General features: G+C 44.1%; 3 protein-coding genes across 4 annotated transcripts; 2 read left to right on the top strand and 1 right to left on the bottom strand.

Moving 5' to 3' along the window:
* Window positions 1-891: 891 nt before the first annotated feature.
* sau (Golgi phosphoprotein 3 homolog sauron) lies at window positions 892-13,819 on the bottom strand. The gene is made up of 3 exons (XM_037412112.2): window positions 13,502-13,819; window positions 8,020-8,266; window positions 892-1,718 (listed from the first exon to the last, which is right to left on the bottom strand). The coding sequence occupies exons 1-3, from the start codon at window positions 13,676-13,678 to the stop codon at window positions 1,294-1,296; spliced, it is 849 nt and encodes a 282-aa protein (XP_037268009.2). The 5' UTR covers window positions 13,679-13,819; the 3' UTR covers window positions 892-1,293.
* Window positions 13,820-14,087: 268 nt separating this feature from the next.
* LOC119159374 (tRNA (adenine(37)-N6)-methyltransferase) lies at window positions 14,088-26,332 on the top strand. Of its 2 annotated transcripts, none has more exons than XM_037412111.2 (5): window positions 14,088-14,303; window positions 14,402-14,517; window positions 15,109-15,298; window positions 16,698-16,873; window positions 25,822-26,332. In XM_037412111.2, the coding sequence occupies exons 1-5, from the start codon at window positions 14,224-14,226 to the stop codon at window positions 26,292-26,294; spliced, it is 1,035 nt and encodes a 344-aa protein (XP_037268008.2). In that variant the 5' UTR covers window positions 14,088-14,223; the 3' UTR covers window positions 26,295-26,332. The 2 variants fall into 2 exon arrangements, with proteins under 2 accessions (XP_037268008.2, XP_075721209.1); XM_075865094.1 differs by having other exon boundaries at window positions 15,079-15,298.
* On the top strand, window positions 22,421-25,122 carry LOC142762641 (uncharacterized). The gene is made up of 2 exons (XM_075865096.1): window positions 22,421-23,205; window positions 24,944-25,122. Exons 1-2 carry the CDS (start codon window positions 22,567-22,569, stop codon window positions 25,049-25,051), a joined length of 747 nt encoding a protein of 248 aa, XP_075721211.1. The 5' UTR covers window positions 22,421-22,566; the 3' UTR covers window positions 25,052-25,122.
* Window positions 26,333-28,000: the final 1,668 nt, after the last annotated feature.

Raw genomic sequence — 28,000 nt, 5'->3', positions numbered from 1 at the left:
CCATACGGTACCACGACAATCTTATATTCTAGTATTAGGAGCACTGGTCGTCGATCTGGTCAAACACATTTTGTCAACATAACTTAAGTATATATTTTCACACATCTTTAGTGTAATGAACTGAAGGCCCTTCTACACTCGCTGAACATTGATTGCATCCTATATATTGATGAAGCACTTTGACCAACACAGGCCCTTGCATATGAAAAATGCCATCTATCATGAATTTTGACTACCTGAGGTTCTCTAATGTGCACCCAAGCCTCAATACCACCAAGTTTTCTGCATTTTACTTGTATTTAAAGTGATGCCACCACCCTTGATTTCACAGCGAGACACATTTGCGATGGCATTACTACAAAGTGGTAATCAAATTAATCCACGAGATGCTTTACTTCAGCATGTAAAACACAGTCCAGAAGCCTCCTTTTGTCAAACAATGGAACAAAACGAACACTTCGTTCAGAGCAGCAGGTTTATTTACAATCGGAACGACAGGAGAGCCACCTTTTACCAAAAGAATACAGCGGAAGAAAAACGATTGTTCCCAGCTGGTATTGAGCTACTGCAGAAGCCACCAAGCTGACGGCAAGAGCCGCGCCCACAGGAGTAAAAGAAAAAAAAAAAGGCCCAGCTATGTACAAGGACAGACCTTCTGCAACGTGCAGCACAAAGCACACCCGGGGTCTTTTGCAGTGTCAGGCAGCTGGAGCTCTGGATTAGCACAAAGGTTGCCTCTTACGCTTCTTCGGGAAAAGAAAAAAGTCTGGTCCAGTGCTTGGGGAGAATATCTTGAGGGCAGGAACTTGGGTTGAGCAGACATCACTCAGGCAGAGGACATCCAACCTAGTTACGAGCTTCCGGTTTTGCAGTACACTATGGCACTGTGTGTACAAACAAGAGCTGGAATATCATGCACGGACACAGCTCTTGTCTCACTTCTAATGAAATCGGGACCACAAGTCAAAACAGAAACGAGACCTACATCCAAGTGCTACTAATGGTAACAATGTAAGGCACCAATGCCCGAAGTTCTCCAAACGTGTTGCTGATTTTTGCTCTCCTCGCTATGATTTTCCATCAATAGCAGTGCCATTGTGCATGAAAACCGAAAGTTCACAACTTCTGCCACTACCCCCCCCCCCCCCCAAGGCTGGGCCTGCTCCAAAAAGAGGCGTATGACCAGAGGCACTCTGTAGAGCTGGAAGTGTGCCCCAAAAGGGCACTCCACCAGCCCATTATCTTTCCCCTCTATCCTCCTCCTAGGTGCGGGGTGGTCAGGTCAGGGCTGCATCACTTGACAAAGGCGGCAAAGACACCCCACATGACCTCGTTGGCATTGGGCTTGGCGGCCTCGGCCTCCATGTCGAGCTCGAGCAGCTCGCGCACCCGGCGCATGGCCAGCTCGTAGTCGTCGTCTGAGAGTGGAGCGAAGGCATTCTCCAGCACGTCGGAGGCATGCGCTAGCACCAAGAGTGCCAACAGCCGCCGGTCCATGCGCTGGGGGTCGTTCACCCAACGACTCAAGACTGCCTCTTGCACCCGGCGCACTAGCTTGCCCTTGGATGTCTGGTCCACCAATGGGTGTGTGGTCATGTCGAAAAGCAGGAAGTTTTGCTTCTCGGTGGTCAGGACTCCCTTTTCTACCAGGTTCTTGGCTAAGCGCTCACGGACGTTGCGTAGCTGGTAACGTAGCTTCAGAGGATTCCACGTTTCCCCTGCATATGAGCAAACCAAGACATGTCTCTTGCGCACCAACTGACTTGAATTGCACAACTACTACATGTGACTAAATTTTTAACGATAGTGAATGTATATCCAATAAAGTTTACAGCAAAAGCTTGTTAATTCAGATTTCACAGGACTGTAAAAATGTCCGTGGCAAATGTCTATTACATCAATGCATTTTCATTTTCTTAATGAATAACTATATGCAGTACTCATTTTGCATAACATCAGTGTAAAAGGAGCAATTTCAGCTATTAGTGACTTCGTTCACAATGTGAATGTAGCTCAAGACCACCGTGCCCTAAGCTGAAACATGCTCTGAACCCATCCCTCATTATGAACCAATACCACATGTATGTGACGACAATTTTTCACCAGAAAAATCGCTGACAACTTATTGCTCATCCATCCCAATATAGCAGGCATGATGCCAGCATGCAGACCACCACTGAAGCCCTCCATTTTCAACAGCTTCCACCATGTTTGAGTTTTGTAACATTGCCCATATTGCCAGAAGTCAAAAAGAAGCTATTGAGTGTCGTGTCTGCTGTGAACAAAATAATGCTCGCTAAAGACTAGCATCCACTTGGTATTGAAAGCATGCACGCAGCCTACATCTATAGGCAAAATAAAACTGCTGAGCGCTGCATCTACTGCTCAATAAACCTGGCTCCCCAATGTGCAATAATCAAGGATGGCAAATACACAGTCCTGAAGAGTCTAGGCTGATATGGTTGTTCATGAACTCTGTTTTTGCTATCTTGCGTCACGCATTTGCAGCTGTTCATAATTCTTGGTACGCTTTGTGGATTGTCCAAATGAACTAGGCTGCAGTCAATAATCACCGAATTCACAAGTTTTACGCCATTAAACAATACATATACTTGCCGGGACCAGGGCACACGTCCGATGTTCAAATTAACTGGGGTTAAATTAATTAACCTTTACTGTATATGGAAGACAGAAACAAGTTTCTGGACTTACTTTAGAGAAACATTATTACACTGTTTACAAGAGAAACAGTATTTTGTAAGACAGCTTGCATATGGCACAAAGCTGACGTAGCATAATCAGAGGTGGAAGCGGGCTTCAGTCTTTTGGAGCAACTCGGTGAGCAGGAATAATGCTGTTTTGAAACAGCTTTGGAACATCAAAAAGTGCATTTCGGAGCAGTCTTGGAGCATCAAAGGGGCTGATTATGAGAAATGCAAGCTTAGTTTTTGAAACATATTTCTGGGTTCAAATTGTTAATCCAATTTTTTTTTTTATCAATGGGTAGCACGAGGTCTTGAGCTACAGTCACAATCCATCCTCCTCGGGCAAAGAAGCGGGAGGTGGGGGGGCTGCATCGTTAAAGAAGCAACTTAGAAGCCTGACAGTAAGGATGCGGTCGCTGGCATTTACGCGTATGCTCTCTAGGCAGACATCAGAAAACCGCCCACTTAATTCACATTGATATTACAGAGTATGAAAACCACTTCGCTCCATGGAGCCACTGTATTCCCATACAACTGCAAACATTCAAAGAGTTACAAAAGATTGGATCCAATAGAGTTAGCTGATAGCCTTACTTCTGTTACGGCGGTTTATTACAGTACGCAGTGACCGGGAGGATAGCAGCAACAACAGGCAAGGCGTATCCAGGTGATGGCAATGCACTTCCGCATGTGTCGATCTTCTTCCTCACACTTCATATGACATTGCAATTTGTTGCTAAAGCATTTATTGCTCTGCTCTTGCAGCGAAACCGTGAGTGTTTCGCATCGACACCAATGCCAGGGTGAGTAAGTAATTGATGACGAAAGGAGCTCGCTTGGGCTTACTACATTGCAAATGACTGCATATGAAGGCATCAAAGACCGTGTGGGAGCAGTTTCGGTGAAATAATGTGTTTTGGAGCAGGATGGCGCAGCTGAAGCTGTTTGGCACAGCATGGCTCAATCGACACGACACTTGAACCCCTGCATAGTACTTCTTGTAATTACTTCTTTACAGAGTGGGGTACAATATGTCCTATTACGCCGTATTAACAGTGACAATTGGGGACATGTGCAGGATTTTATTTCAAGAGAGCGGAGGGGAGGAGCTCCATCTTCTCAAATATTTGCGCGTGTGTGTGTGCTTAGATGTGCTCGTACACCTATGAGGAAAGGTATGCAAGCTAAAATATGGAGACCATGGGAGCACATGCTGATATTGGTGTCTACACCGTTTAGTGGCAAGAATTCTGCTTTTGAGAGCATAGCTTTGACCAAGTATTCACTAGAACCATTCTCTTGATAGCAGACAGTTCCAACATCAATATTGTCAGGCGTTGCTGTAGTTTGTGTACAGTTAAACTACTTTATAGGAGAGACTGATGTAACAGACAAATGGGTGTGTATAAGAGACACCAGTGTGCCTTCATTGAAACAAGGGTTGATAAGAAAATGCATGTGTGGTACCCTACTTATGTAAGACAGCTCTTATAAGAAACAAGAAGTACTGCCCAATGCATGTCTCTTATAAAATGGTTAAACTATTGCTCACCTTATCTCGCTCGACTTCTCAAAAGCATTTGACGAGGTTTGGTTAAACTGTACTATTGCTCACCTTATCTCGCTCAACTTCTCAAAAGCATTTGATGAGGTTCCGCATAAAAAGTTAATAAATAAACTGCAGGCAAGGATAGGTAAAGGACCAACCACAAAATGGCTTTGTGCAAATCTGACCAAATGAGCGCAGTTTGTAAAAATAAACCAGCAAACATCAGAACTAACAGAAGTTACGTCAGGTGTACCGCAGGGCAGAGTTTTAGCCCCTATTCTATTTCTTATTTTTATTAACGATTTGACCCAGTCCATTAGAACGAACATCAAGCTTTTTGCCGACAATTGCATTGTTTATGTGGGAGGTAGTGGCCAGATACTGCACCAGGGTGGCCAATCCTTCTCTGGTGAGGGAGTGCGTTCCCGGCAGTGGTTACCGGTGAGGCCGCACCCCAGGCCTTGTCATGCAGTTCCATCACCACGCGGATTTTTTTTTATCCGGTTGGGAACTGCGCGGCACTGGGATTTGAACCACGGACCTTTTGCATGCGAGGAGGATGCTCTAGCCACTACGCCATCGCTGCTCCAATTATGACAGGTAGATTGCCACTATCCCTCAAGAGGAAGGTATATAACAGCTGTATCTTGCCGGTACTTAGCTACGGAGCAGAAACCTGGAGACTTACAAAGAGGATTCAGCTTAAATTGAGGACGACGCAGCGAGCAATGGAAAGAAAAATGGTACGTGTAACCTTAAGAGACAAGAGGAGAGCAGAGTGGATTAGGGAACAAAGGGGGTTAAGGATATTATAGCTGAAATCAAGAAGAGGAAATGGACATGGGCCGGGCATGTAGAGCGTAGACAGGATAACCGCTGGTCGTTAAGGGTAACTGACTAGATTCCCAGAGAAGGCAAGCGGGTTAGGGGGAGACAGAAGGTTAGGTGGGCATTGAGATTAAGAAGTTTGCGGGTATAAATTGGCAGCAGCAAGCACAGGACCGGGTTAACTGGCAGAACATGGGAGAGGCCTTTGTCCTGCAGTGGACGTAGTCAGGCTGATGATGATGATGCATTGTTTATAAAGACATTAACCCTCCTTCGGACCATATTGTCAATATGGAATGCCCTATTATCAGTATCTGATTGGTGCACAAAATGGCAGATCACCCTAAACGTTAAAAAATCGGCCTTGTTAAGAATGTCGCGTAGATAAATCCTATCATATTGCGACACACCAAGAGCCGTAGAGACAAGACAGAAACAGCGGGCCAAAAAGACACGAGCGTGTATCTTCAAACGAAGCGCTAACACACACTTCTGCGTTCTCTCTATCCTTTTTGGTTGGCTAGGGCTTGCCGGCTCACAACTCTAGGCGGCAATATTTTGACTACACTATTGACGACACACCACTAACTTCCCTAAAACAGCATAAGTACCTAGGACTAGTGATTTCTAATGACCTAAGATGGGAGGCACATGTTAACTACGTCACATCCTCGGCCTTAAAAGAGATTATTTTTCCTTAAAAGACTACTACGTCAAACAAAAGACACCACCTCAAACAAAACTCAGCCTATAAAACCTTAATTTGCCCATTATTAAATATGCTATCTTAGTCTAGTTCCCCACCACAAATAGCCTAATTAAAAAGCTAGAAGGTGTACAAAGGAAAGCAGTTAGATTTACCTACAATACAGTTTGCTCGGTTCACCCACTGAGCTAATCACAAGAGCTGGGTTACTAATATTACGAAATCGCACTGAACTTACACACCTAAAAATGCTCTTCTAACTTATTGCTATGCAGCTAAACATCAGCTAAATGTATATATAATTCATAAACCAGACAGTCATGCCACAATCATACGCTAACATTACAGGAATACTGTTTCAACACCAAGTGCTTCAAGTATTCCTTCTTCCCACAGTCAATTAAAGATTGGAATAGATTGCCCGCTTGTATGACTAATGATAAGGATTTGAATAGTTTTTTTAACTTTAGTTGAACCCCATATTGGTGCCACTCATAGCTGAAATCATGTTTTTCCTATGCTTTGTTTCTCACTTGTACAGCTCTTGGTTGCTTTTTGAATATGTCAGTTTTACCAGTGGAATATGTAGTATAGTCAAACCCCTTTATAACACTGATATAAGAGACAAATAAGTATAAGAGACACCAGTGTGCCTAAAGTAAAATACGGGTTGATAGGAAAATGCATACAAGGTTCCCAAGAGGCATTTCATATAAAAGACAAGAATTGCTGCCTGGAGCATGCCTCTTACAAAAGGGTTTAACTATTATTTTCATGTATATCAGTCACATTTCACATCTTTTTTCCACATAGGTTGTGATTTCATACTCTACATGTAAAATTATAGAATATCTGTAGTCACACATTTTTGCATGTAAGTGCAAGTGCATCTATTGTGTATTTTGGTTGCCCTCCTGCCATAGCCCCCATTGGAACTGGCAGTCTGTAAAAAATAAATAAATAGCGTCGGACCATGGGGGCTTGTCGTGGGCCGTCAAATGCCTCACGAAAGTGAAAATACGCTCAAGAGCGATCGTCAAATAAAATGACCCCTGCTTCAACTCCTAAAGTTTGTCGCTGGTGCAGGCATTGGCACACTTGGCCAAGATCTGGCCGACGAACAAGCGCAGAGCTGAGAACAGACTTGTAGGCGTGAAAGAACTAAGCACATGCAAAACAACCAGCATGAAAAGTCCTACCGCAAACAGTATGAACTTCTCTGAGGATATCTCCGATGAAAACTATGACAAGCCCACACCAATACAACAGTAGAAACACCAAACAAAAGCCTCGTTTCAAAGGCACTAAACACAAGTTTAAAAGCAATTATGTCTCACACGTCATCTTTTCATACAAATCTTGAAGGCTAAGCTTTTGTTGACAGTAACCAAAATTATGTTATGTATACCTCTTCTGACACTCATGCAGCTAATCTTAAGATCAAGACGGGCCAAGCTGCGTGAAAAGTGAACATGATCGCTCTTATCCATGGTCGCTCGGCTGGCTTGGAGCAAAGTTCGTGATGTATCATACGAGAACGATCCCGCAGTGAGGTTTACAATACATTGTATTTTCTATGGGTGCTATCTCAAGAAACGATGGAAAATAACATAGTATCCAGGAAAATGCAGCAGTGATGAATGTAACAGTGGGGTTCTGCTGTAGATGCAAATCATCAAACAGCAACCTTTAATTAATTTCTGCGAGTCATCTGGCTCGCCTTGTTTCACTAGCAGAAGCTTAATAGTAGTACTCTATGCTGAGCCAGTTGATGCATTGTTACTTGAAAAAGACACAGTATTCCCAAGCAGCTAAAAATTGTGAGCTCATGGCTTATTGTGCACCTTTGCATAGCAAAATACATTTGTTTGCTTTCTGCAGCAGCATGCGAGCAAAAGGAATCACAAATAGCTAGATAGATGAATTACATACAGTTTCAGCTAAGAACAGAACCAGACTGAAGATCTCTGCAGCAGTATCCTATAAAGGGCTCGAAAGAAATAAAAGAAAGTAGGCCATTTGATAATTTGTTTAGACAGCAGACCAAGTGTGCTGCATGCAGTCCCTGGTTTCCACTGAACACTTACTTTGTTTTTCATTTTCGTTCTAAACGAAATGTGACGAACGCATGCTAAATGCATGTCCAAACGACCTGCTACCAGGAAATGAAGAAGGACCGCTTTCTTTCAGTGCAGAAGATATCTTGCAAAATGCAGGAAGCACCCTCCTACCACTGAGGTAATCTATCCAGGCCTGCAGCGTCTCAGGAGGTCGAGTCTCCTTGAGGTGGCGCAGTGCTTCATCGAGAAGGACGTCGCCTGTAGGTGTGTCCGAGCGTAGCAGCACTTTGCGCAGCAGCAGCGACCGGCGCCGCACCCCGCATCTCTCCAGCTCGATGCGGCCTCGCAATGCCAGCTCCACCAGGATGCAACCTCGTAGGCCCGATGAAATGCAGTCATTCCAAAAGGATGTGTAGCCCTGCACATACCAATGACCTCAGTAAGCTCACCACTGTATAATGCGGAACTGTTTTATAAAGCTTGTCAAATATATCCAAGTAAATGTCAAAAATTCGACAAATTTAATGCAAGCACATTCCTGTTTAATGCAAGACAAATTGACAGTGTATGCTAGCAGTGATTTCAGAACCATGTGAATGAAACAATTGAATCCCCTGCCACAGAAGAATGGACGGTACACCACCGTTCCTTTAGATGAGAAAGCCCAGGGTCTTTCTATTTATTTTATGGGCACTGTGTGGAACATTTAACCATTGCACTAAGACTGACATTATAATTATGTCTGATTGATTTAAGATAAACGTGCTAGCATATGACACATGCCATGGCTTAAGACCACAGTAGGTAAACATTGTGAAAGCCAGTTAGCTCATAAAAGGTTCCTTTTTTTTTTATGATTCGATGCTCTGTACAGCATTCCATTTTCACGTGCATTGTTTTTTATGTGAAAGAGCTGCTTACAGCATTTGATTAGTATTCCATTACAATGCCACCAGCAGATGTTATCACTGTCTCAGCAAGTCATTTTTTTCTAAATTGCAGGTAACAATGCAGCAAAATCGAACATTACGAAAGTTGACTACTACGTTCAACATGGTCCCCTTTGCCATCCTCTTCTCGGCGTCTTCTTCTACAAGAAATTCATTCTGAAAGTTTTGCAATGCAGGCCCTTCCACTGCAATTTGAGTTTATGAAAACAACAACCAATTACAAAAAAAATGATTATAAAAGAAATTCAGGTATTAGTTTTTGGAACATTATATAGTATTATTAAAGACATCAGTTCAAGCAGCCATATTGGTGGCACCATATTGTAGTACAGATTTGTATTCCGTGGGGCACAGGGCTGCTGTTGCATTAACCAACTGTGTTCTATCAAGTGGGTGGCATGATATCTGTTGACATGCAGCTGTTGTCCTTTTCTCACCAAGGACATTCATGAAACAAATACTTTTAAATTACTAATGCTTGACCAAGCATCACAAAGCATTGCTGTTAGTAATGTTTCACAATTTTGGGAATCATAATTTCACAAAGGTCAACACAGACATTCCAAGTTTACTGGGTGATACCACGAGAGACCGAACATGCATGTCCAGTCGACATTTTTGTTTTGTCCGGGTTATTCTATGTTACACGGGCACATTCAAGAACCAGAGATATTTCCATAAAATGCTCCCAGTGCAAGAAAAAAAAATCTGAACGTGGCGGCACAAGAGTCTGGTTTTTACTCACCACAATACTTTTGGATTTCATGGCCGAATTTAATGTGAACTATAAACATTATGTCAAAAATGATTTCTGCTGGTTTTAATTGGCAGTACAGTAATATACAGCTACGCTTTTTATGCAGCCCACGAAAGGCAAAAATGTGAAGAAAAAAAAAGCAAACCACGGCCCAAATAAAAAATGAATCTCAACTTTGATGCGCCTTGACCTGTTTGCTATTTCACACTAAAATTTCAGAACTATGTCACATCTAAAAAAATTTCTTTGCAGTATTTCTGCGAGAGATTGTTTTCCTACAAATATTACTAAAAAATATTAAAAGCCAGTTTTCTAAAAAAAAAACCATTTTTAAGAAACGAAAAAAGAACTCTGGTCTCAATTCTAACGAAATTTGTTTATCGAAGAGCGCTTTTGTCAGTGAGTACACAATTTTAATACCATATATCTTCATTTGGTTTGCTAACAAGATATAACAGGCCAAAATGACCCTTGCTGTGCATTTACTTCAGTGTCCTTGATGGTTGTTATCAGCCTGCATTGTGTGTAAATCTACACTGATTATTTTACTACAGTGAAACCTCGCTCTGGTGGCTTGTCTTCAGAAAAATGTATTCTCAGATTTTATTTCTGTCTAGCGTGTGCGGAGTAGGCTGCTACCACTATCTCAAGGGCTAATGTGTACACTTTTCAGCCAGTAAGTTCACCAACAAGCAAGCATCACAAGAAAGGTGGGTGCAACTCTGCAAGATATCAATGGCTTTTTTTTCCTGAAGAAATGCCAGGTCTACCTGACTCCAGTTCTCAGATGTAGACGGGTTTTCCTTGAGACGCCTAATGCAATGTCAGCGGACCTCTGTTGTATGTGTGTTTTCTTTTTCTCATGTAATCATGCTGCCGCATCGAGACGATGCTCTTTAAGAAAAAGGTAATGGCACCAGCATAAAAAATTCAACAGATCCCACGTACCTGGGAATCGACATTATGCGAAGCATGCGGAGGGAAGGTAACCATGTTACAATTGTTTATTGAGCGACCCGTCATAAAATGACGCTAAATATATGTACAAATGTTGCACGCACAGACATATGCTGAAGAGTTGCAGATGTGTATATAACCAGTTGTTTGCACTTGTGCAACAATGCCAACTGGAACATGCGTATCAGGAACACCATAAGCTGATATAAAGCACTGATGCTCGCGAAGATGCTGGTCCTGGACACTGCTACATAAATCATCAGCACATGGCAACTGACCACTATTGATGTTAACCCGACGTGACGGCTGTATCAAAGGAGTACATATGTAATGTTTATAAAATTGGGTAGGCAGCACTGCAACCACTATTGACGTTTCACGAACATTAGCGTCTATTTACAAAGTAGTTCCGAGACTTGGCGTAGCTCTGTGGTAAAATGCTTCATTGCCACGCAGAATGCTTGGGTTCAATTCCAGCTGGGACCCTGACATTTATTCGTTGCATTCGTCGGGTCCACACTACCGATGTCGGGTATTTCTTAACGCTCGCACCTTAAAATCGCCCCTGTGTGTTCTCTTCGTTCCTGGGTAGATACTAAGTGTCAGTCACCTCTGGCACATGCCCGTATACCAGCAACACATAACCGCCCATGAGAATGTGCCACTGTATGGCGGGAAGTGTTTGACAACGTATGCTACGGAATCGTAACATTATTGATGTCTTGACCAGCGTGTCATATTCGTCAAACCATCTTACCCTCCCATGCGAATTTCGGTTGGCGTCAAGGGGGTGACCACAAGAGCACCCAAACTTAAGCGGATAGATAGATAGATACGCTCAAAGTCGCTGAAGTTCACTAAAAATTGCATCGCATTTAATAGCTTGTACTATGTGGTATTATTTCTAGCAGCATGGTATGTGCCGCTAGGGTAAAGACGAAGATAAGCAAGCGAAATAGAATGATGAGGTCGTTTCGCCAGTGATTGGACCAATCTGACGTTCTGCTGAGCTCCAGTTATAGGATTGTGTAACATTATAACATAATAATATATGACATATTGCTTATGAGCATCTTTTTACGCTTATGTTTACTAGCAGACTCAACAATGGCCTGGTGAACTCATCAGTGGGAAAAGGATGTTTCCGCCAACATTCGTTCTGCATATGTATAGTCATTAGCATTGTGACGATCAAAACGACTTTCCTGTGTGTTATTTTTTTGTTTTCTTCAGTATAGGGCATGTTATTTGAAGCAATTATGATATAAATGTGAATAAATTAATTTGGACTAAAGGACAACTTGCCGCCAGCAGAGACCGTGGCTGAAATCTTCAAAGGCTCGATCCATGACGTCGGCAAGGTCTCTTTTCGTTCACTTGAAGTTTTTCACATATGTATTAGAATTAGTAGAGATAACGTCCCAAGTTGATTGTCTGTTAGTTTTTATTGAGATTGTGTCTAACAAAGAAATATTGGCCCCTAAATTCCCATTGTTTCATTCTTTGTGGGCAATGTAGCAAATCTTGTGTAGTGCAAAAAAGCAACATGGTAAAGAATAGTATGCAAACAGACTAGCAAACCAATGCAAGCGTCAACGAAAATGTAATGTCAGTAAGAGTTGTGACACAGGGTTACAAAAACTCCAAAGTTCGTGGAATACTGTACCAAAAAAAACATGTTTGTAGACAACCTTGTGCAATAATTGCAAGTGTGGTGTAAAGATTCCTTTCAGTTGATTGTATTCTGCTCTATTATCAGCCAGCCCTAACGACCATGCAATCCTAGCGATAACGCCGGCACTAAAAGGCCACCTAGAGCTGCTTTCACCAACAGGATTCACCACCGACAGCTAGTGATTAGATCCAACATGCCCTCCTGCGTTTGCCAGTTAAATTTTTTTTTAAGTCCAATACATTCCTCACGTTTCACAAGTGCAGCAAAAGTTATAGAAGGCCTGCCACGGCTATTGTGACACTGCCCAATATCATTAAAGCAAAGCTGACTTCAGCGATCAATGGCTTACACCTATCAGTAAGTAACACCAGTTTCAGTTACATAATATCAAATCAAACTATGAAAGCGTGGAAAGTTGTCAGTGTTGCTTGAAAAGAAATACCCAAAGCCACGCTTTTGGCCAAGTATACGTTTCGTATGCGTTGGGCTGCAAGAGCGCTATGTTTATGCTGATTTCGCGAGCATCAACGACGAAACCACTAAGAATAATTCCAGTCGCTCGTCGAGCGCCCATTCTGGTAACGGTGGGAAAGGACGTGAGCAGCGCGGCATTCCCGACGTAATATGAAACGCCGCTACAGGTACGCCGCTCAAGCGAGATTACGGCTGTCACGAATGCACGCGCCGCTTTCCACGGCCAAACCTCAACGTCGTCTGCCAATCGCAGCGCGGAAGAAACGACACGGCGGCAGGCAACACGCGCGATACACGCTTGAAAGAGAGTCGCAGCTGGTACCCCGCGAGGCATGGGCAAAGTCTAGGCAGCTGGCAGAAGAAAACAGGTGGACGACGATAGACCCCGAGAAGCACCATTTTTTTCATTCACAGGAAAGCCTGACGGACGTCATTCGCTACTCGGTTCCCGCATGCGTGAAACAACTGCAGATCAAAAGGTTAGGTCACGTGAATTCGTGCAACAGAACCCGCAGGCTATGTGGGATGAAGCCTTTGCGGACAAATATGAAAGTTGGGACAAGGTGGTTACGATAAAGCGGAGCTGACACACATCGAAACTACGTTTTGAGCGGCGCTGAAACGTCTAAGCGCGGGCACAAAAGGGGCCAGAGCGTCCGCAATCTCTACGTAACCATCCCGGCGACCCTGACATGAGGGCGGCTACAGGGAGCGCTGCGCGAGGTTCCGTTGTGAAAGCTTTAGGCAAAACGAGCTACCGGAAGACGACCCCGCCAATGTAATTGTTTTACATTCGAGTGCGCCAAGGCAAAGTGCACTCGCAGCATGGAAATCACTTGCCTCTTTCTCTTTGAGCCCCAAAAGAAGCACTTCTTCCATCAGCGTTAGGCGAGTTTCCTTTGAATCGACATCGTCCTCGCTCTCTGGTCGGTTCACGGGCTCGTCCAGGTCTTTGCTCCGACCGTCCGGGTTTGAACAAGCGTTCTTCCTTTGAACGAGTCCCTCTTTGCGTAGCATCGTCCCTGGTCAGTGAGAAACCGCTCAAAAAGTGGACATACACAGTCCTTTCCTTATTAACGGGGTTTCAGTTGCCAACGCGTTCGGCACAAACACATAGCACACACTCCCAATCACGCATACAATAAAAAATACTGAGCAATGGCGGACAATGACGTCAAGATTCGCCGCTTGCTACCACCTGGTAAAAGGTTTCGTATCGACAAAGAAAAAGAAAATGAGACGTTTGAAGTACGACATTTACAAGTAAACTGGCAGGAGGTTTTTTTCTGCTATTTCACGCATTTATGAGCAAGACACTGAGAATTATAACAATCAGCATAAAATTTATTTACTGGTTCTACTGGTTTGATGAATGGCGTCGACGAAACCGAAAGTCGCTGCAAGCTGTGCCAACGCTTGGAACAAGTTGGAAGTTGGCAATCCAAGCTGTGGCACATGGTCCACTAGATCCACGCTTGAAGTTAAATCTTTCGGGTGTTCAATACAGCGCAACAGTTAAGGGAAGAGTCCCATAAAGTGAGACTACTCTTTGCGCAGTGACTATGCCGTTCGCACCGTTGTCATCCGTGGAAGAGCTCCAGCAGCAGTTAACGATATGTAGAAACGAAATAGCCAACTTGCGGTAAGTAATGTTTCGGTTACCTTTATGACCTTCGATTTATACCATGCTTTTTAATAGACACTGGTTCTTAAGTCATTTGTCGTGCTGCTCTATTACAGAACCAAGCTTCGGGCAATGAGCGCTCAATTTAACCAACAGTGCAAGGAAATCTTGCAGGCATTGGAAGTTCGAAGTGGAACCATCGAAACGATGCCTAATCAGCTGCGAGACTGCGGTACATAGTCTGACTTATCTTTTTTTTGCTGATTCGCAGATTCAGGTGGTGCTGTTCCCTGCGAGGCCACATAAATTTCAGATAAGTTAGACGCGAAATAAGCAAAAACTTGTCAAAAGTACATTGCGGAGACCGAAAATGTGTGAAACTTGTCGCGCGTGAATTGATGAATTTAAATGAACAGGATTCTTGCATGTCGATTGTAGTTGAGCTCGTAGAAACACTGCGACAATATTGTTTACTAATGTTTTTTTTTTTCTAAGTTGTTTATATGTTCAAACCAAGCAGGTGCACCCTTTATGTATGTAGTACATACATACGTTATTCGAATGTTTCCGTGTTTGTACATGTGCGTGTTCATAGAATCGTGCAGAATCGCAATGTTTTGGTGGGGAGGTGAAAAACTTCCACCCCTTCACTCCACCTGCTACATCAGTGGTTCCAAGGCCTAGCACAGGTTTAAATCAAATGTCTCCTGACAGCGACTTCATATGTCACACTGTAGCCTTCACGCAAATGGCAAACATTTCCAACACCTTTAAGTGACTTTTGTTCTTACAGTTCCGTCACAGCTAGTCACTCCTTTTCCAGAATCAACGAATGGCAACAGTTTCACGTTCCAGCCTATAGGATACATTCGTACTGCATTCCCCTTCAAGAATGGAACACCTCGTCAAGGTTGCATTTGCCCCAACAGCAAGGCAGTTCTGACATTGGAGAAACGAGTTTTCACTTGCCCAGAGCATAGCCTGGAGGGGCTTGACAAGTTTTCTCACATATGGTGAGTACAGTCAGTCTCTCTCCTAGTGTTATGTACATAATAGTCTTGCTCTATGCTTCAAACATCTATGTTCTAAATTTGTTCTGTTCTAAACAGCTATGTGAAATGCCCTATTTAGAACATCCTACTTGCAGAATGGATGAAATGTCCCACTATATGCATTTCAAAACATTGTTGCTGGAGAAGAACGAGTGAAAATTGCACACTTTCACATTTCCACTGAACTTGTTACCGTATGATGTGATGCATACAAGTGTGTTGAAGCTGGCTGCGACATGAGCCTTCAATTCCCATGCCTGTGACCTAATGGAAACTCGCATGCACGTACCTGCTCTGGATTTGTATGTTATGTTTGCTGAACTTATTGAACAAAATGAAATAGGTTGAGGAGATCAGACATTGTTCCATTAGACAACTAGATCTCCATATGAGCAAACTTGCACACAGCATGTTATCCTAACATTTTTTAAAAGCATTTTGTAGCTATGCAGCAAAATGCCTGCACCAATAATATTGCAGTGCTAGTTGGCACTAGAGCAGGCTGCACCTGCGTGGTGCTGTGGGAGATACAGAAAATGTAATGGTTGAGCAGAAATTCTAGAAGTAGTGCCCCCTTTATTTGCAATCTTTCAAATTGCGCTGCATGATCGGCTCAGTCGTGGCTTGTTTAATTTTGTTGGAATCTATCGACCATTAAGAGTTATAGACCTACACATAGTTATGATTATGCCCAGGCTTGCCTTGACATTGAGACATATCGCGATTGTGTGTGGGGAAGCTATCGTTCAATTTTAACACTAGCCAATACTAAGGAGAGAGATGCACATATGAACCTACTTAACCACTTACTGCACAGTGCCTGATATAATTAAAGAAGATCTTCACGTTAAATAATGGAAAATATAGTGTTTATTGCCAAAAAGTGTGATAGAGTGCACAGCAAATATTTCAGTGGCCTAACCCATGAATACAAGTTTATGATAAAGCACAAATTCCAATACTAAGACATATATATCCTTCATTGAGAGAGGCAATGTTACGCTTATTTTTGCAGCCCACAAAGATATGTGGGGTTTTAACGTCCCAAAACCACCATATGATTATGAGAGATGCCGTAGTGGAGGGCTACGGAAATTAAGACTACCTGGGGGTTGTTTATCGTACACCCAAATCTGAGCACACGGGCCTACCACATTTTTGCCTCTACCGAAAATGCAGCCAGGATTCAGTCCTCCGGCCTGCGGGTCAGCAGCTGAGCACCATAGCCACTATACCACGGTGGCAAGGCTTGCAGCCCATAAGGGAGCAAGGCACAGTGCCACATACTGATAATTGTGCTTAGTGTGCTTGCACTGCATAATAACTTTTTAGCTCTCTCTTGTTTATGTTTCTTGCACAGGCTGCTGTCGGTGTTTGACCGCAATACCAGAAAGGAAGGCTCAGGGGAGTTTACGTACAGAAGCAAAGTACAGCCACCCCGCCTAGGTGGCCAGACCTGGGGTGTCCTTGCCAGCCGTTCCCCACATCGACCCTGTCCCGTGGGGCTGACACTAGCCCGGTTGCTCTCGATCGAAGGTGCAGTCCCGAGACTTTTACAAAACTCTTCGTGTGGCGTTTACTTCAGCTTGTTTGACTAACCATTGACAGGCATTGCAGGGAGCTGTACTGACAGTGCAAAAGCAAAATCGGGGTTCGATTGCGACAGGCCTAGATCATGCCTGTACCTTCTACGTTTCATTCCATTTCTATCCCCTCTCCCCTGTAGTTATCAAACCAGCTTTTCATTTTTTGTAACCAGCCTTTTATAATGCTCTCTGGACCATGAGAGTCTTGAACATGCATCTAAGTGCATGAGTGTGTTGCATTTCACTCTTATTGAAACATAGACACCACGGTTGCACGTAAGTGCAATTCTGCAGTGTTGGCGCCATTTAAGCATAGACAGCATGTTGCAACTTGTATTGAGCACGACTCTAGGTTCGAATAAAATTGCATAGTGAGTAAACCATATGCAAACTTGTATATATATCAAGTGGTTGGTACACAGAGAAATGCCTTAGTAAGTTACAGACCACAAAAAAAAAGGAGTAAGCTAGGAGTGAACATTATATCATGGCAGTCAGCCTTGGCAAGCGGCTTCCCATGAAGCAATCTCCTTCACACAATTAGCCCAGCACTTAAACTTGGAATGTACAACTAAGATGAACATGTAATTTGCATTCAAAGCAGTAAAACAAAAGCGTTCATTGTTTCATGTCGGAAATGTCCGTTAAATGGTGCGTGATTGGTGGTGTCGATAAACACAATGCAGTAAAAGCTAGTTAATTCTGATCTCGTGGAACTGATCTGGTAAAGCTGCCAAATTGACCGAATGCCAAACTATAGAAAGTACCAAGAATACAATAAATGTCTATTACCTGAATGCCCTTTCACTTTTTAGGGGAATACACAAGTAAATATTTTGCACAAAAACACCCCAAAAGCTGCAATTTTTGTCAATTGCAACTTCGTTCACCATGTGATCATAGCTGAATTCCACCCCTCAATTTTATCCGAAACAGGCCCTGAACCCGGATCTAAAGGACCATCTGCGTCAACTGGGTTGTGGCACAAGTGTCAAATTAGCAAGCTTTTACTTTAATTTCCCAATTTATTTGTAAACATCAGCTTCTACAAGGTCTTGAAATTTAACTAGGTTTTCACCTTAAATGTGGACAAACCCTGTACATACTTGCTTGGAATGTCGCAGTTCTAGTATTTTATTAATGCACCATCATTCACTTGCCTTGCTGTAATATTGCTTGTAGAATGGGATCACTAAAACTTGCTGCACGTTTGGACATGTAAATTACATGCTGGACTTTAGTGTGGCTTCGTGTTGGACATTGTCATGATCCTCTGTTAGGTTGATAGCCATATGCTTACGTAGCTGCAGGCAGCAAGAGCATCTGTCACTTCCAGCAGTTTGCGCTCTAAATTCATTTCCCATGGTACTTGCACTCAAATAGCCCATGTTACTGTTGCATTTTTTTCAAAACGCCAATCTCGGAGATTTTCTTGTCAATCCAAAATGAATCAATGCTTTAACGCAAGGTCGGCAAGCTTTTGAGGCTGAAGGCCAAGTTTCCATGGAACCAGCACATAGGGAGAGAGGGGGGCTAGTGCAAAATAGTGGGGCTTTGCAAACAAGGGAGAAAAAAATTTGGCAAATTGACAATCTACAACATTGAAATAAATATCATGGTTATTCATAAGGCTACAAGCAAAAACCTCATTTGAGGTCAAAACTACCATGTCGACCTTCATATTTAGGAAAAAGGGGGCGTTCTCATACCCTGCCGGAGGGGGGGGGGGGGGGGGGGGGGGCACACAAAATTGTCCTGCTGTGGGTCAAAGGTTGTTCACCCCTGCTATGTTTTTATCCCAAGGCAAATGACAACTGGCCACATTTGCCAACATATCAATTCGCTATGACCCTTGATCGTTACTTTCAATAAATGGCATTTTGCCAAGAGACACAATTAACTATGCTCCGTTTTATACAACAGCGCAACTGCATGGAAGCTAGCTAGACTTCTTGCAATACATGCACTTGAGCCAAGGAGGAGGAGGAATAAACTTTATTATAAGAAACCAGCAGGTTTAGGTGCCCGGGCCCAAGCCTCCCATGAGGGAACGTCAAGGGCTTGCCTCGACGCTGCCTCACGGGCGTGCTGGGTCGCCCAGGTTTGGTCATAAAGAGCAGGGCTCCGCAAGGCCTCATGGAGCTTTGATGAAAGGGTTGTGGCATTAGTGCGTCTGTACTGTGTTGGCAATCCCACAGCATGTGCGAAAGCGTAGCCGGGTACCAGCAGCGGGAGGTTGTGTACACGTCCAGGAATACGAGGTGAAAGCGGGCAGGTGAGGGACACGTGTTTGTTTGAAGTGTGTGCCCGGTTGAGCTTAGGGCGAGGTGGGGGAAAGGCTCGGCGTCCGAGGTAAAAGTACTTAACCAGATCATTGTAGGTAGTGAGGTTGTCCCTGGTGTCCATCTCATTTCTAGCAGGTCCAGCGCGGTTGACAAGGCCACGCACAGGGGAGTGGGTGACTTCGTTGAAGTTGGGGAGGCGTGGGTGGAGTGGGACGTTTTCTTTGGAGTGTGGTGCCTGGCAGAGGACGCGAAGCGCTCGAGGAGAAATGCAGCCTTTGCTGTAGTTAGCGACGACTGAGCGAGTCGCATACGATGGTGTCACAGGTAGGATCTTGAGTGGCCAGGGCGATGGCTCTCAGCAGAGGCTTATTTCAATAATTTTAGTACCCATAATGTATTCTACTTTAGTACCCATAATGTACTCGTTCATAAGTGATAATTTAGATTTTTTATGCTTGAGAGATGAAGAAACCCCATTACTTACCATTGTTTAGGAATACAGAGTGCGTTTTCGCAGTGTGGCTACGACTACTTTTGTCAGCACGCTAAAGCCACTGGGGAGGCCATGTTTACAGTGACAAAAGAGAAGCCCAAGACGCGCGGAGTTGTACATTTTTCTGGCCGAACTTTGCAAAGCTCCCATAGCATTGCACCCGAAGCACGGAACCGAGCATAACAAGTTTCTGTATGCAAGGAGCATGCAATGGACTTGCAATGATAGCGCTGCTTTGCTGTTGAAATTTAAAGTCTTCCTCCATTCCAGAAACTTCAGCTGCCGATCAACTTCCCTTAGTATCGTTAAATCAGCCCAGGAATAGATGAAACATCAATAAGAACAAACTTTTTGAGAAATTACGCACTTGGTACTTTTCTCTCCAACGATACTGAACTATTCAGGTAAAAATTGCGCTGAAATAGAAAGGACACCACAAAGAAGGAACACTTAAACAGATCGAGCGCAAACTACCAACTGTTTTTTATTGACTGTAGAACGTCGATAAATAGGGAACCCGTACATAGCTGCGCCGACGCGTCGAGGATCAACACGTGCTACTTAACGCACTTTATCAATCAAAAAGGACACTTCTGCACCGTAGAGCGATACCGAGGCCTCACTTACACAGCTATCACCTTTCATGTTGATGAAGAAAGCTTCCAACACCTCACGAGCACACGTATCTCTGCTATGTCCCAGTATCTTAGTCTCCTGAAATAGTGGTTCACATCCACATGCTGCGCAGTGAGCAGGCAAATTTCCCATTTCACTATTTTTGATTGACAGCTGGTGTTCACGTATGCGATCATTAACGCAGCGGCCTGTTTGGCCCACGTAAGATCTGCCGCAGGAGAACGGAGTCGCATATACCACTCCCACATCGCATTGCACCACCGGGTTGGCATGCTTCTTGTTACACAGGCTAGTGCGCTCATTGCCGCTCGAAATTCGCGCGCACAACCTCGAGAGCTTTTTAGGTGCAGAAAACACCATGTCAACTCCGTGCCGGTTAGCAACCTTCTTCAGGTTGTGCGTCACCCGGTGTAAATAGGGTACCACTAACGGCCTCTCACGCCCCCTGGGCGCGTCTTTCAGGCACTGCTTCCGTGATCGCCCTTTTAGCTTCTTCAGGAGGGTTTCGGCCACCGCCGCCAGCACAGACTGCGGGAACGCGGCTGCCTTCAGTCGTTCAATCTGAGCACGGAAGCTGGCCTGCCTCTCATGCGAGCACGACCTCACCAGCGCAGACTCCAAACACATTGAAGCGATCGCCCTCTTTACTACCTTAGAATGTGATGATGTATATGGTAAAGGCTTCTTTCTAGCACGCGGACAGTACGCATAACAAGTATGTTGATGCTTGAATATGAGCTTAAGATCTAAAAACTGAAGCGTTCCTTCCTGCGGTAGCTCGTAAGTGAAACATAGACCCCTCCCATACTTGTTAAACTTCTTTACAACGTTGTGCACATTAATGTTAGTACTCGTTTGTTTGTCCAAAACTACCAGGAAATCGTCTACGTACCTAAAAATTTTTAACACTCCGTCACTTCTAAACGCCTCAAGCAGATCGCGGTCAATGTAGGCCAAGAAAATGTTACACAAAACAGGGGCAGCACAGGAACCAATACAAATGCCTTTTCTTTGGAGGTACAAACCCTTGTCAAAACCTATGAAAGTGTGTTTCAGATAGAATTCCAAAAGCGACATAAAATTATCAACACTCAGACCCGTGGAATTTTGAAAACCAATAGCTGAATTCTCTAAAATGCAATCCATAACACACTCAAAAAGTTCAACATGGGAAACAGAATAAAACAGATCTTGCACATCCACTGAGAAAGTCAACCCATGTGATACTTTGCCTTCGAAAAACCGCGCTACTTCCATAGAATTCTTCGTCGCGTACGGATCATTCAACCACAACCTGTTCAGGCATTTTTGTAAAAACATGCTAGCCTGGTGCTGCCATGAGCCTTTTTCACTCACAATAGTGCGAAAGGGAATTTCCACTTTGTGCGTTTTTGCACTAAAAAACACTTGCAAGGTGCTGGATTTACTTCCTTGAATTGCATTCGCAAGTTTCGTTAGCTTCATGTCCCTACACAATGCCACTGCTTTAGTTTTAACACGTGCCTCACTAGGCTTTACCTTGACAAAGTTCTTTTCGATGGCCTGGCGTGCTTTCTCCTGGTAGATAGCTGACGGCATAATCACGAAGCCACCTTCTTTGTCAGCCATAGTCAAGCTGAGACCTTTATCTTTGAAGTATCTCACAATATCTCCCAGGTTGTCTCTTGTCGTCCTTTTTGCCGGTCGAATTGTGCTCCTTTGAAGGCTTTCCACCCCCTCCAGCAGGCATCTTTCCTGATTCTCTTGACCTGCTTTTTCCGCCATCCTTCGGTTATAAGCCAAAAGCTCGAAAGCAGGTACCGCAGGCTCGTGAGAGAACTTTGGACCTTTCTGCAAAACCTTTGAAATGTTATCGGGAAGCTGTACATCACCAATGACTATCAAGTCAGAGTCGATCGATTCTTTCTTTTTTTTTTTTTTTTTTTTTTTTTTTTTTTTACTAACACGTGGTCTTAAAGCTGACAGGGCTTGCCTCAAGTAGAAACACCACCACTGCTCTGTCATTTCCGCTGCCAATCTTCTTGCTGACCGTAACTTGCTTTCGGCCACCCCCTCAGGGAAGTTGCCGATTACATTTCTTCTACATCGGGCTTCTTCTTACACTCTCCTTCCTTCTGGCCTCTGGACGACAGGATTAATGCACTGGTGAGCCATATCGTCGTGTCAACTTGCAAGGCAAGGTACTTGGCTTTTTGCCGTAAGAAAGGCCTGATTCCTCAAGATATTTGGATGTTGTTTGGTGGCGTCAAGCCATCTAATGGACATGTGAAACGGGTCGCCAAGATTTGGAAATCAGAGTTATGGAGACAGGTGCGGGTCTGTCAAGACTGGTTACGTGTGGTGTGCTATGGCAACTTCCCTGAGGGGGTGGCCGAAAGCAAGTTACGGTCAGCAAGAAGATTGGCAGCGGAAATGACAGAGCAGTGGTGGTGTTTCTACTTGAGGCAAGCCCTGTCAGCTTTAAGACCACGTGTTAGTAAAAAAGAATCGATCGACTCTGACTTGATAGTCATTGGTGATGTACAGCTTCCCGATAACATTTCAAAGGTTTTGCAGAAAGGTCCAAAGTTCTCTCACGAGCCTGCGGTACCTGCTTTCGAGCTTTTGGCTTATAACCGAAGGATGGCGGAAAAAGCAGGTCAAGAGAATCAGGAAAGATGCCTGCTGGAGGGGGTGGAAAGCCTTCAAAGGAGCACAATTCGACCGGCAAAAAGGACGACAAGAGACAACCTGGGAGATATTGTGAGATACTTCAAAGATAAAGGTCTCAGCTTGACTATGGCTGACAAAGAAGGTGGCTTCGTGATTATGCCGTCAGCTATCTACCAGGAGAAAGCACGCCAGGCCATCGAAAAGAACTTTGTCAAGGTAAAGCCTAGTGAGGCACGTGTTAAAACTAAAGCAGTGGCATTGTGTAGGGACATGAAGCTAACGAAACTTGCGAATGCAATTCAAGGAAGTAAATCCAGCACCTTGCAAGTGTTTTTTAGTGCAAAAACGCACAAAGTGGAAATTCCCTTTCGCACTATTGTGAGTGAAAAAGGCTCATGGCAGCACCAGGCTAGCATGTTTTTACAAAAATGCCTGAACAGGTTGTGGTTGAATGATCCGTACGCGACGAAGAATTCTATGGAAGTAGCGCGGTTTTTCGAAGGCAAAGTATCACATGGGTTGACTTTCTCAGTGGATGTGCAAGATCTGTTTTATTCTGTTTCCCATGTTGAACTTTTTGAGTGTGTTATGGATTGCATTTTAGAGAATTCAGCTATTGGTTTTCAAAATTCCACGGGTCTGAGTGTTGATAATTTTATGTCGCTTTTGGAATTCTATCTGAAACACACTTTCATAGGTTTTGACAAGGGTTTGTACCTCCAAAGAAAAGGCATTTGTATTGGTTCCTGTGCTGCCCCTGTTTTGTGTAACATTTTCTTGGCCTACATTGACCGCGATCTGCTTGAGGCGTTTAGAAGTGACGGAGTGTTAAAAATTTTTAGGTACGTAGACGATTTCCTGGTAGTTTTGGACAAACAAACGAGTACTAACATTAATGTGCACAACGTTGTAAAGAAGTTTAACAAGTATGGGAGGGGTCTATGTTTCACTTACGAGCTACCGCAGGAAGGAACGCTTCAGTTTTTAGATCTTAAGCTCATATTCAAGCATCAACATACTTGTTATGCGTACTGTCCGCGTGCTAGAAAGAAGCCTTTACCATATACATCATCACATTCTAAGGTAGTAAAGAGGGCGATCGCTTCAATGTGTTTGGAGTCTGCGCTGGTGAGGTCGTGCTCGCATGAGAGGCAGGCCAGCTTCCGTGCTCAGATTGAACGACTGAAGGCAGCCGCGTTCCCGCAGTCTGTGCTGGCGGCGGTGGCCGAAACCCTCCTGAAGAAGCTAAAAGGGCGATCACGGAAGCAGTGCCTGAAAGACGCGCCCAGGGGGCGTGAGAGGCCGTTAGTGGTACCCTATTTACACCGGGTGACGCACAACCTGAAGAAGGTTGCTAACCGGCACGGAGTTGACATGGTGTTTTCTGCACCTAAAAAGCTCTCGAGGTTGTGCGCGCGAATTTCGAGCGGCAATGAGCGCACTAGCCTGTGTAACAAGAAGCATGCCAACCCGGTGGTGCAATGCGATGTGGGAGTGGTATATGCGACTCCGTTCTCCTGCGGCAGATCTTACGTGGGCCAAACAGGCCGCTGCGTTAATGATCGCATACGTGAACACCAGCTGTCAATCAAAAATAGTGAAATGGGAAATTTGCCTGCTCACTGCGCAGCATGTGGATGTGAACCACTATTTCAGGAGACTAAGATACTGGGACATAGCAGAGATACGTGTGCTCGTGAGGTGTTGGAAGCTTTCTTCATCAACATGAAAGGTGATAGCTGTGTAAGTGAGGCCTCGGTATCGCTCTACGGTGCAGAAGTGTCCTTTTTGATTGATAAAGTGCGTTAAGTAGCACGTGTTGATCCTCGACGCGTCGGCGCAGCTATGTACGGGTTCCCTATTTATCGACGTTCTACAGTCAATAAAAAACAGTTGGTAGTTTGCGCTCGATCTGTTTAAGTGTTCCTTCTTTGTGGTGTCCTTTCTATTTCAGCGCAATTTTTACCTGAATAGAATGAACCAACTAGCCCCTCAAGACGTCCTGATCGATACTGAACTGCTGCTTGCTTCAAATTCAGCACATGTGGAAATTTTAGACTAGGACTAAATGCATTGATGTTTATGGGCAACAGTGACAGTATGGGGGGGGGGGGGCAACTTGCCCATCATAAACATCGAGTATGGTATGAAATTTTTTCATAGCACATGTTTTCAATGCATGGATATCAAACAAAGTGCCCAGCAAATGAGATTTCGCATTTCATTTATTCAAAATGGCCTCATAGGTCAGACATAAGGAGTCTAGGCAAGTTAGCCACTACCACAGCAACAAAATTTGCTTAGCTCATCAGAGCAAGACAAAGCAGTGCCTTTATTTTTTTTATTTCAAGTCTATTTGACACACTAGTGGCAAAACTAAAAGCAGCTGCTATAGCCAGGGTAGCTTTGGCTAAGTTTGCACACTTATGGTGCTATATAAACTTTTGACTATCAAACTTTGCTAATGTTGCACTAACGGTCTTACGGCCAAGAAAATAAGATTAACAAATAATGCTTGTGTAAAGTAGGCACTGCTACTAGAACAAGCATTTATTGCATGTATCATGCAATCATTAAAAACAGAGGTGCTTGCAGCAATTTTAATGGAACAAAGGATAATGCTTAGCTGCCAAGTTGACCTCTTCCTGTAGCATGCTGCAGTAATTGGTACCTGAAATGCTGTAGGTCTGTCCAAGATATCATTAGAGTAATGAGTCTGCCGTTTCTAATTCAGTTGGAATTGTGAAGCTTGTTCGCCGAGGTGGATGTAGCACATGTTAGCCACTCGAGTTACCAGAGCACGAAGCAGGTATCTGTTTTCCAATCGCGCAGGTGCTGTGTTGCACCTTTCTGGAGTAGACCTTGTGGACGGGACGCCAATCCTCGACATTAAGCCTTACTTGCCTCAGTACGACAGCCCTCAGCAGGAGACTGACAAGGCGCCAGATGTTCGATGGGCCAACTGGATCAAGGAGGATGCGACACTGACAGTGGACTTCACCCCCAAGGCCAGAGAACAGCTCTCCCGTTTTCACGGGTGCAACAGCCACCCCGCTTCAGAATCTCGCTGCTCATGGTGTTTGCAGCATTTTGAAGACTACAACGCTGCAGCCAGAGCACTGGAATGCCTTCTGAAAGCAGACCCACGTTCCATCCACCGCAAGGAGAACTGTTCAGACAGGCTGTATTACTGTGTATTGGACAGCATTCATGTTACTGCGTGGTTTGATGAAGGACGAGGAGAGGTCCTGAAAGTAAGACCTCGTGCAGAAGGGGAAGGAGAGCAGTCTGTTGGCACCCATTAGCTACCAAAACACGTTATTAAAAAGCTGCTAAATGTAAAGGTTAGAAGTTATTTGCACACACCTCACTATGTCAGAGATGCAGGTGGGCATTGCAACAAGTGTCGCTTAAGGTGGTTTTACTGGCACTGTCTCATGAAACTACAGCAAAACTTGCATGATCCAACTTACCAGCTGTGCCACCAGTTATTCACAGTCTGGCTAGTAAACTTGCTCCCTCCACCAAAAAAAAAATGTGGCACACTACCGCATGGTGTCATATGCCACAGAAGGCCAGCATTAATCAGCCACATGTTAAAATTCATTTCAAGAATCAGTTGTCAGATGCCCTGACAAGGCAGCTTCCGGCTTTGCATTGAATGGGCATCCAGGTGAACTTTTACTGGTTCCCCATTTTTTTTCCCCAGAACAAAGTTCGGAATGGAATTGCATTTTAAAGCCAACATAGTTTTTAAAGCAATTGAGATTCCTGCAGCAGATGCGCTAGTCATGATCCAAACACTCATGTAAACTGGAAACACTTGTGCAACGTCAACTGAAAGTTGCAATAACCCTTATCCCTTCGAGCACTACACTACAAGTCTGAGCTGCTTTGAACAGCACCAAAAGTTATGCTCCAAAGCTTTTATCACTGGTACAATTATTCATTACGTGAACAGCCATCCAATGCACTGCCAATACCATGCCTAAGAAATGCAGGAAAGCTTGCAGCAGGGAGTGTAACAGAACCATGCTTTTTGCCTCATACATTTGAAATGCCTATGTAGGCATTTAGGCATTTGTAGGCAGGCAGGGGCACAAACTTACCTGGGTGGCAGAAGTTCTGCCTGGGCACTTGCCACCAAGCGCATGTTTTTCCGGATTCAAAGATTTCACCTGCAGACATTTTCTCAGAGCAGCAGGACACAATCTTCCATAAGACCAGCAGATGTCAAGGACAGAGCAGTTAGCAACATGCTGAAGTGCTGGCTTCACGACTTTACTGTATTGCAGTAGCTGTGCAATTACTGCAGTAAGAACAAAAATCATCTTCTATTTAGTCAACTTTTTTAAAACTATTTATGTTATGGCCAGTCAGTGACATCCACACTCTTATGAGAAGCTTGCACTTACCTACACCAGACAAATGGACATTCAGACTTTGAAGTTGTAAATGTTCTCCACTGCAACAGCATTTCACACCTTGCAGGTTCATTGAAAACTCGGCCCCCTCCCCCAACAAGGGGACATACATTTCATCATTTCTAATTTCAAGCCCGCAACCACCTGAATTCACGATTTCAATGCAGTATCGCACCTTTGTAATAAGTACACGATATAAGTTGCTTACAGAATGACTGAGATCTTCAAATGAGCATTTCAGCACAATTTTCTGTGCATTCCAACATCCTGTACATGTCACCACCACTATTGCTGCTACACTGAAGAGTGATTTGGCAGCAAAGAGCAGGATTGTGCAAGAATTTTGAACTAAAATGCTGCTTCACGGCAAACGAGGTGCGCTTTAACATAAGATTAGTCCATAACCTATATACAGTGTGTGGGTTACATGTGCAAAAATGTATTATGCATAATCGGGGGCGTCTATGCGACACTAGATGCCGTCAAGGTTGCTTTGCACCACGCAACACATTTAAGGAACCTGCTCGCTTGTAAGGGCAAATCATTGGGCAGTGAAGATGGGGCATTACTGTGCCAGCACAAATGGC

The sequence above is a fragment of the Rhipicephalus microplus genome, chromosome 1 (genome assembly GCF_043290135.1).
Source record: "Rhipicephalus microplus isolate Deutch F79 chromosome 1, USDA_Rmic, whole genome shotgun sequence".
In the NCBI taxonomy this organism is placed as follows: Eukaryota; Metazoa; Arthropoda; class Arachnida; order Ixodida; family Ixodidae; genus Rhipicephalus; species Rhipicephalus microplus.
Note: the sequence above shows the minus strand (reverse complement) of the source record. Positions and strands in the feature narration are given on the sequence as shown.

Bases quoted from the DNA above. Each gene is read 5' to 3' on its own strand.
- LOC119159374 (XM_075865094.1), top strand. From the start codon at position 14,224: ATGCCGTTCGCACCGTTGTCATCCGTGGAAGAGCTCCAGCAGCAGTTA. The intron at 14,518-15,078 runs GTACATAGTCTG...TTGTTCTTACAG, and splicing joins TAATCAGCTGCGAGACTGCG to TTCCGTCACAGCTAGTCACT. The intron at 16,874-25,821 runs GTGCAGTCCCGA...CCAATCGCGCAG, and splicing joins CCGGTTGCTCTCGATCGAAG to GTGCTGTGTTGCACCTTTCT.
- sau (XM_037412112.2), bottom strand. From the start codon at position 13,678: ATGCTACGCAAAGAGGGACTCGTTCAAAGGAAGAACGCTTGTTCAAAC. The intron at 8,267-13,501 runs GCAAGTGATTTC...TGGTATGTGCAG, and splicing joins TGGGGCTCAAAGAGAAAGAG to GGCTACACATCCTTTTGGAA. The intron at 1,719-8,019 runs GTAGGAGGGTGC...GCTCATATGCAG, and splicing joins CTGGATAGATTACCTCAGTG to GGGAAACGTGGAATCCTCTG.
- LOC142762641 (XM_075865096.1), top strand. From the start codon at position 22,567: ATGTTGTTTGGTGGCGTCAAGCCATCTAATGGACATGTGAAACGGGTC. The intron at 23,206-24,943 runs GTAAAGCCTAGT...TTTCTATTTCAG, and splicing joins TCGAAAAGAACTTTGTCAAG to CGCAATTTTTACCTGAATAG.